This window comes from Prionailurus bengalensis, chromosome B1, assembly GCF_016509475.1.
Source record: "Prionailurus bengalensis isolate Pbe53 chromosome B1, Fcat_Pben_1.1_paternal_pri, whole genome shotgun sequence".
Classification (NCBI taxonomy): Eukaryota; Metazoa; Chordata; class Mammalia; order Carnivora; family Felidae; genus Prionailurus; species Prionailurus bengalensis.
Window position 1 is genome coordinate 42152537 of NC_057344.1, and position 9352 is coordinate 42161888.

A 9352-nucleotide genomic window follows, 5' to 3' on the forward strand; every position below is an offset into this window, starting at 1 on the left:
TGATTGTTCAACAACATGTGTGTGGAAAATGTCTGGAACATAGCTCCTCCTCATCCAACAAACCTAACTCATTCTGGCCCCATCATTTTGTAGAAGCTGTGGTCCATGATTTCATGATTTCATTTCTTATGTCCCTGTAAACTTGCTGTCTAGTGTTAGAAACCAGGCTTCATTATGACTAAGGATACTCTGCTTAGTTTTTTAATTGGTTTACTGAATAGTTTACATTTAGTGTGAGGTAGTCACATCAATTTTTCTCCAGTAACCATCTCCATACACACTGCTCAGAATACATTCCACACCCCTTTCCCTGACCTTGATAACATCTCAGAAAGACTGCACATGTTTCTGGTCATCTTCCATAGTGAGAACAGTTCAATTTTGGTATTAAAAATTCTTCTCTAGGTAAAAAGAAGGAGATCTTGCCATTTGTGACAATATAGTTGAACCTAGAGGTATTGCTTATTGAAATAATTCTGACAGAAAAGACAAATACCCCCATGTGATTTCACTTATATGTGGAATCTAAAACACAAATGAACAAAGAAATATTTTTTAATGTTTATTTATTTTGAGAGAGAGAGAGAGAGAGAGAGAGAGTGTGTGTGTGTGTGTGTGTGTGTGCATGGGTGGGGGAGAGGCAAAGGGAGAGGGAGACAGAGGGCTCTGTGCTGACAGAAGAGAGCCTGATGTGGGGCTCGAACTCATGAACTGTGAGATCATGACCTGAGCTGAAGTTGGACGCTTAACCAACTGAGCCACCCAGGTGCCCCAAAGAAATATTTTAAAAAGCAGAAGCAGAACCGTAAACTCAGAGAACAAACTGGTGGTTGCCAGAGGGGAAAGTAGAAGGAAAAGGGGCAAGATGGGAGGAAGCAAGTGGGAGATACAGGCGTCCAGGTATGGACTAAATAAATCATGGGGCTGAAAGGTAGAGCATGGTGAATATAGTAAATGGTATTGTAATAGCGTTGTACAGTGACAGATGGTAGCTGCACTGTGGGGAGCTGGGGAGCGTAGCATAATGTGTAGAGCGGTTTGAATGGCTAAGTTGTACACCTGAAACTAGTGTAACATTGTGGGTCAACTATACTTCACGTGAAAACAAAAGAATGAAAGAAATCCTTACCAGTGTACATAAGGCTACACTCAGGCCCAGTCTGGAACACCACCCCCTCTGAACCTTCCAGGTCTGAATGGGCAAAAAGGCAACTAGTACAAACAGAAGCTTTTTTTACTTAACTGGTCCTGCAAGAGTGCTTCTCATTTGGCGTGGGGTCTTGGGAATGCTGGCCTACCCTGCAAGGCCATCTCCATGTGTCAGGAACTCCTTCCTACAGGGGTTGGAACTCACAGAAGTCAGATGGAGCCCCATGCTTCACTGACATGGACAGTTCTCTTTTTGGAAAGCGAGGCACCCATTCCAAATTGCTGTGAAGTTTTTCTAACTGCATTCCAAGACCTGAAGAAAAGTACCTAGTAACCTTCTGTTACATTTTTTTAAGTCAAGTGGCAGCTATGTTATATCATTTTTATGATGATAGATGTCAAAACTAAAGTCGGCTCTATGAGTATGTTGGTACATATACAGGGCAATTGAAATTCTCTTCAAATTGAATTAACTCTCAGACTCTGTGAGAACAGACACTGTCCCTCACCACAAATGGCAACTATATAATGAATTCTTTTTCCCTATGCCTTTCTTCAATTTCTATTTAAAGAAATTTCTGAAAATACATGAATTATGCAGCTTATCTCTCAGATGAAAAAGAATTTTCATCTTGGATTGGATGGCTGCCTATTTATTAATAGCAGTAAAATTGTCCGTGTTCTTTTGTATCAAATGGGATGCTGACTAAAATATGAAGGAGGCTTTTCAGCAATAATAAGAGTAACGGATGAATAATTATAAAAGCTATATGGAATTGAAAGACATTTTAATTTGTCATTACTTCTGTGTTCAGAGAGGGTCTGAATAATTATTCTGACTATAAAAAGGAAGAGGGGATATTTTTGCTCCTTATGGGATTAAGTTCTTAATATACCACTTTTACTATAAGTTTAAAAAAAAAAACACCCATGTCTCTTCTAGTCTCCTCTAATGATGTAATCATAACTACGGCCGCTCAGCTGCGTATGTGTTTGGTCTTTGCACTATTACACGACAGTGCTGCACTTCAAACTCATTTTATTCTGAAAAGTGTTCATCTTTGCAGTTTATAAAAATGAGATTATACTTGTTTGCTTAGTGAAAACTTTCAACCTTATGTCACATTAATACATGAAAACGACAAGGATTGTAGAATTTCCTCAGGTCATGACCAGATGGCGCAGATATCGAATATGAGATTTCAAAACAAGATTTTTCTTTTTATAACTACCATTTAAAAGTGTCTGTGCTTCTGGGTGTTGTATGGAAACCAATTTGACAATAAATTTCATATATAAAAAAATAATAAAAAAAATAAAATGCAAAAAAAAAAATAAATAAAAAAAAATAAAAGTGGCTGTGCTTACCAGGGTCATTCCAAGGCAAAATTCCAAAGCTATCTTTTTTTACCCAGAAATACATGTAGTTTCCATTTTCTTTTGGTCTGTCTTCTACAACAACATTCAAACACTTATTAGGATCCTAAGAATATTCTATGACAGCATTTTTTTTTGAAATAAAATTTCACGATATGCCGTGTGAGTGATAGAATTTTCCTTTGTAGCTTGTGAATCTTCATTTACCAGATTTCCACTACCATATTTAGCTCTTAATAAAGAGGGATAGGAAAATCTATGCAAGGATTCTAACCTGCTCCAGCGTTTCTGACACCATCTCCTCTAAGAAACAGCTTTAGGGATAATTGTAAACTACAGGCCGAGACTGTTTTGGCAGCCTCGTTGCAGCCAGAGGACATGTTCAATGCTGTGAGAGAAATTCCCTGCACAGGATGGCAACAAGCCTTTTGCCTTTTGATTCTGATCTTTCCTGGGGTTCAACACCCCTCCCCCCCCCCCCCCCCCCCCGCAAGCAGCTGTATGAACGTGTGCGATTCACTTAGCCAATTGAAGCCTCAGTGTTATCATCGTTAAAATGGGAAGAAATGACATCCAAATTAAAGGTGGGGATTAAATTAGAAGTAAAATAAGTGTGAAATTCTTGACACACAGTAGGCATAAATAAATGGTAGTATCTTCTTATAAAGAAAAACAAAACCCAAAACCTTTAAGAATTAGTAGCCTAATTTAAATCAGTACTTTTTGAGACTAAAACCAGAAAACATTTCTCCTATTTATCAATATCAGGGAAAATTCTGAATGAATTGAGAATGAGGTTTATAATAGTAATTTGAAATCCAAATTCTATAGTGTTGTTCTCCCTCCCAAGAAGAGAGTTCTACAGGTCGTTCTATCTGAAACTTAAAGATGGGTATATGCAATCCATTACAAATATAAACCAATTGGTTAATTTCATCTTTAGAACTTACAGAATGAATGTAGTATCTGGATTGACAAGACTGAGGCATATATTTTCTTGTACCTACATGGAGATGACATTGGTAATTGAGTTATTATATTTACAGGTTATTTAGAATATAAAAGATTCATCATACAAATCCAGCTTTACTTTAATTTGATGGCTAAAGTGATGTGGGGGAGAGATTGAGACAGAGAAAGGGGGGGGAGGAAGGAGAGAGGGAGGTTGGAATACATAATTATGAAAGAAGGTAAGACTGTGTTCCTTTCTGTCTTATAGCCTGAAGAATAAGTAGTGAAAACATCAATCAAGAGATGAGAAAAAAATGTCAGGATTTCTCTGCCGTGGAGAATTGCTTATCAACTACCAGTGGAGGATTCTCTCTTGAACAATGAACATTTCTTATGAGGATTCGCAAATTAACATATGACTAATCTTGGTTTTGGAAGTGAATGAGCTTTCTTTCTTTCTTTCTTTCTTTCTTTCTTTCTTTCTTTCTTTGTCTTTCTTTCTTTTAATTTTGTGGTAAATTATGATATCTGGATGGATTTTTAAATTCTTTCCTGATAATCTATTTAGTACATGTTCTAAATTATAATCCTATAGCAAACAGTGGGAACATCATTCAAACTTGAAGACAGTGGGAAAATCTAAATGTCCAATTTATTCTAGATTTCTTCAACACATAAATATTCCATGAAATCTTTGATGACTGAGATGTAGAGCACCTCCATCAAGAAAGAAACATTATTTGTTCATCATGCTGAACATGATTGGCAGCAACATGCACAGAACCAGAATGAGTCACTGTTAGAAGATACATAACGGACATAAATTCTCCTCCTTCATTTCACCTTCAAAACTGCGAGCCGGGTTTGCCATCTGAACGAGAATAAAGAGGGTGGATAAAGGAAGAATCCCCATCCTTTTTTTCTGATCATTCAAAGAACAGTTTCTCAAGGTTAAGCCAAGTTCTTTTTGCAAGCTGCCAAAATAATAGCTTAGGAAGAGAATCCGTTTGCCTGCATGATGATCCTCTTAGGCAAAAATGTCTGAATAGCAGCTGACCTTGATGAAATGTTTTCCCAAAGGCATCCAAGAGAAGAATTACAAACCCTAGAATGAGAGGGAAATAAACGAACATTTCTTATGAAGTTGGCCTGAATTGTGGGTTTTGACGTGGGGTGTTGGCAATTTGAGAAGAACTGAGTAAACTCTGAAGAATTGACAGCCTTGGGTATGGCGAGTCTCCCTATTCCTGTTTCTCACTGGAGTCCTCTTGCCGAGCCAAGGTTCAATCACTTCAGAAAGAACACCACTGGCAGACTGGAAAACTGTTATTCTCTGATGGGGAACGCCTCTGAGTGTAAATTAGAAAGCCTTCTCTGGGTTTCATTCTTCTCTGTCGTGACCAGATCTGGTGTCCTGTAGGATGGCCACAAAGCCAGACATTTACCTTCTTATTCATGATGCTTCTCAGTGATCTGGCTGGGGTTGCCCTTTGTACATTGTGACCATGCAGGCAATGGGTCTCCTGGTGTCAGGATTTTCTGGACATCCATTGTTTTTCCACAGAGAGCTGAGGTGGTTACGACTCAGTGAGCAATAAATGAAATGACTTAGAAACGCACAGTGTTGTTATTGAGGTGTTTGAAATTTGGTCTCATTCCCTTGAGAGGGCCCACTCAGGAGGGACCCTGGTTGCCAGCTTCCGTGCCTACAGAGACCAGCGGCTCCACCAGCCACGTGCTGTCCCACGGAAAGGAAGGAGGGTCCGATGGGAAGCAATCTATTTTGGAAAGCACACAACAGAGCTACAAACCTCTAATGGTGACTTGTCTGCGAATGTGTGAAATAGTGCTTTCTTTTTTTTTTTTTTTTTTTTGTCTATTCTGCTGTAAAATAAGCACTGGCCAAGTTAAAAAAAAAAAAAACAAAAAAACTTTGTTTCTGTCTGTGTGTAGTGAGTGAGCTCATACTCTCAAGCGTTGTTTTTTTTTTTTAATAACCTAATATAGATGAGCCCATGAACATAGATCTCTTGATATACAAAGGAGCTATGCCAAACCCTTTACAGATCAGCTTCTGGATATAATAATCGGATTACTTCAGAATTCCTCATCCAAGTTCTATTTCTCCTTGGCAACCTGTCAAGTGAAAGTGAATATCCTGCCAGAGAGTTTGCTTGTTTGTTTTCAAATTTATTTATTTATTTTTGCATAAATAAGGGAAATTATTGTTCCAATGTACCATGGAGTTGACATATTAAGTTTTAAACAGGAAGAGCCCATGAATGTTATCTATATTTTGGGAAGTCTTAGACGGAAAAAACCTTCCTTGGAAAGCTAGCTGTTTATTGTTCTTTCTGTTCTGATTTATCATTCGTAGCAATAGTGGTAGTAGTAGAACGGCTATATTTGTTTTATTAGGTCATGTCTTACGTTCCAATTCATCATGAACAGATGGGAGTGAGATGCAAGGTAAATGTTTTCAAATAGCCAAATTAATTCTGGCAGAGAGGAAGACACCCAGGGGGACCTGGCCATTGTGGAGCTGCGCTGACAGAGTCACCCTATGACAGCAGAGATTCCTGGAGAGAAAAGAACGAGTCCAGGGGTTTTCTGTAAAACTTCAATTCAAGGGACCTAGGGGAGAACCCTATCTGTTTGAAAGAGACTATCCAAATTATCGGTACATAAAGTACTTTCACTGTTCCTGAGTACTTGGAGTAATGTCAACTGAAGTACTGACATTAAAATTTTGCTCCAATGAGGCAAAAATAATGCAAAACTAAAATAACACACAAGCCTAATGGCATCCTTATATTAGAGGGTTTTTTTTTTTCCTTTTTATTTAAATGGATACTTGCTAGGTGGTTGAAATTGTCTATGTCTTCTTATAGAGACAAAATACTCCTACAGACCCGGTCATGCAATTCACTTAACTTGGCGGAGGGTTTTTCTTCTTTAAGTACAGAGGTCAGCTTCTGGCTAGCACCTGTGCCAGTTGCCACAAATGCCATGGTAGTGAAACCCAAATTAACGAGTTTTCATTATATATAACCTCCACAGCCCGGTGCACTAATATGTATTATCATAAAACCATCTGCTAAGTACAGAGGACCTCAGTGATCCCTTTTGCTGATAAAAATCGTAATAAATCTCTCATCTACAATTGCTTGACCACAAAGAGCAGTGTAGGTTTGTTTTTCATTTGTCTCTTAGATAACATAGAAACATAAATTGGAACTGCAAGAGTCTTTATACCTTCCTCCTGAAGTGAGTTTATTAGACCATTCAGACCAAGAGAGGAAGAATAGGGATAGATGATAAATGCTAATACTTCCAGAGGCAAATTTGAGCCCTGGGAAGGGGCCGTGGCCACACCTCTTCCAAAGCTGATCTTTGAGGGAGGTGTTATGGATGAGTCACTGTGAGCACAGAATACTAGAACTCCAATAACAAACTAAACTTTCTAAACTGTCAGGAAATGAAATAACCGCCCTCTCTACATTCCATCCAGGCTGAATATTCATTGTTTGTTTGACCAGCTTGTACAAAGAATTGATTGTTGCCCTTTTATGACCAGAATGAGGAGGGTTTGATCAACATATTACTGTGGGAACAGATTTTGTTTTCTTTTTTTGTCTTCTTACCTACTTTATTCATACTAAAGTCATGCTAAACTACCTCATAGGTTTGTGGTGTGGACTAGCTAATAAATAAATGTCAAGTGCTTAAAAATATAAATCTCTATATAAATGCTGCCTTAGTTTGCTTTCTAGTTTAAGATTTGCATGTCAAACTAACTAGGTATTTCATTGTAATATTCATGTTGGTAAATTTGGCTTTAAACTTAATATACGAACATCTTGATGTAAAATGAAACTGAGAGTCCCAGCATGGACTCAAACTCAAGTCTGGCAAATGTAGCACCTAAGGAAACAAAAAGCACCTACAAGCAAAACCAAAATGTTTTTCTTAAGCAGATTTTAAAGCAGGCGTTCTCAAAGGTTGGGGGTGGGGGTGGTCAACACTGGTTTTTAAGAGTGTATTAAGTAATTTTGTATCATAATCGTTAAAATGCCAAAAATTGTCAGTGATTTATATTTAAAAACTAGAGTGGGTTTAAGGTAATGCTTACGATCACATAACCCTTCATTACTTCACATGTTGAGTGAAACATAGAGGGAAGAGTCAAAACTAGTTCAGATATTTCTGAATACCTACAAAAAAGGTTGTGTGGCTAGACATCTGTTTTGATTTGTATCTTTCTAGAAAAATGTTGAACAGTCTTTTTGAAAGGGTGTAGCCTAAACAGAAAGGAAAGAAATGAATATCTCACAGTTTCTTAGTAACATTGTCTGAAGGGTCTATGGCAACTATTTAAGAGCTAATTTTACTGCTGGCTCTACGTTGGTGCCAGTTTTTTCCTGTATGATTAATTACTCCTTAGTCACTATTCTGCGTAGCAGTTTTATTTGCTAATTTCAAATGCCTCAACTTAATTAGCAATTCATTTTGACCTTTAAAAACCACATTCTATAATCTTCAAATTATATGAGTAAGGGAAAAAAATCCTATTTTACCTGTCCCCACCCCCACCCCACCTCCAGCTATCACTAACACTTTACATTGTTTCTGAAGAACAGTCTAACTATTGTTACGCGCCAAACTTTGACATCATCTGTGGTTATTTGAAGTCCCGCTCAAATTTCCTCATTGCACAGGTGGGCACTAGGATCCGCAGAGACTGTTTCTCCTTCAGAATGTTTAAATAATGTACAAATGTAGGACATTTGGCTGCTAAACTTATTCATTTTTTTAATTAAAGAAATAAAAGTGAAACTGATATACACGATAATGAATTCCTGTTTTGCATCCTTGCTATTTTCTTAGCACATTTTCTACTTGAATTGTCACTCTTCAAATGATTAAAAGTCTGACTGTAAGACAACCAATGATTGTAAGGTAAGATTTCCTTGTGTTGGTCAACTCAGTGACCACATGTTCTTTAAAATCAAAGTTTTTCATGTATATTTTCATATCTCTTGAAGTCGTCTTCACAGCTAAGTGGAGAGTTAATCAGCGTACATGCATAACAACATTAGTGTTCATAATTTTATTCCTGAGAGTCCAAAGAGTTGCCATGTTGGGGCAACCCCATGTCCCATCAGTCCACTACTCTGGCTCCAAGAAGCTCAGGATGGGAGGAAGTGACTAGCCTCCCTGGTGTTAGTTCCAAGGAAATTATTAATGTTGCATATGCATAAACAAAGTAGTAGGGATGTTCCTCTGGTTTGTCAAAAACATAATCTTGAGCTTGAAAACAATGGAACGAAAGTCATCAAGGAAGGAAGACAATCTACAGAACTCTGATTCTAGACAGAACTATCAGAACATTAGAGAGACCACCCCTGCCCTGTAGGTGTCCACAGTTGGCTTTAGGAGCATTAATGAACGGTTCAAGTTTTCCCTTTCTTCTTCTGAATTAATTCTTCTTGTCACTTGTCAGATTTGCTGTGTGGCTTTCATGTTGATTAGCTCTGAGGAGTACATATTCAGAACTTTGGAATGGTTTGTGCTTTTCTCCACCACCCTTTTGCTTACCTAGAATGTGCTGCTATTTTTAAAAAGTGATTAGTAACGGGAAAATACAGTCAGTATATGGAGACTATTTGCCATTTCAGCAAGTTTCTACTTTTGACAAGGTATCTTTTTTAAAGATTCTGTCTTTATTATCCTCTTCTTTACCACTTAATTTAAGGCCAGTTAGAAGCCCATCTCCTACCTCTTTATATAAAGGTACCATCTCTCAGTGTCCTTTAGGTGTAGAGAGTTTAATTGTGATGCAAGCTAATAACTACCCTTTACAAGCTACCCGTGG

The 9352-nt window shown here is 37.8% G+C and overlaps 1 protein-coding gene across 1 annotated transcript in view; it reads left to right on the plus strand.

Annotated features, from left to right (window-relative positions):
• The window catches only part of ZMAT4 (zinc finger matrin-type 4), a 346888-nt gene extending 338555 nt beyond the window's left edge, over positions 1 to 8333 (plus strand). Inside the window, exon 7 of the mRNA XM_043563476.1 lies at positions 3746 to 8333. Coding sequence (XP_043419411.1) covers positions 3746 to 3761 — 16 coding nt within the window. The 3' untranslated portion in view covers positions 3762 to 8333. The remainder of the gene's footprint in view (positions 1 to 3745) is intronic.
• Positions 8334 to 9352: the final 1019 nt, after the last annotated feature.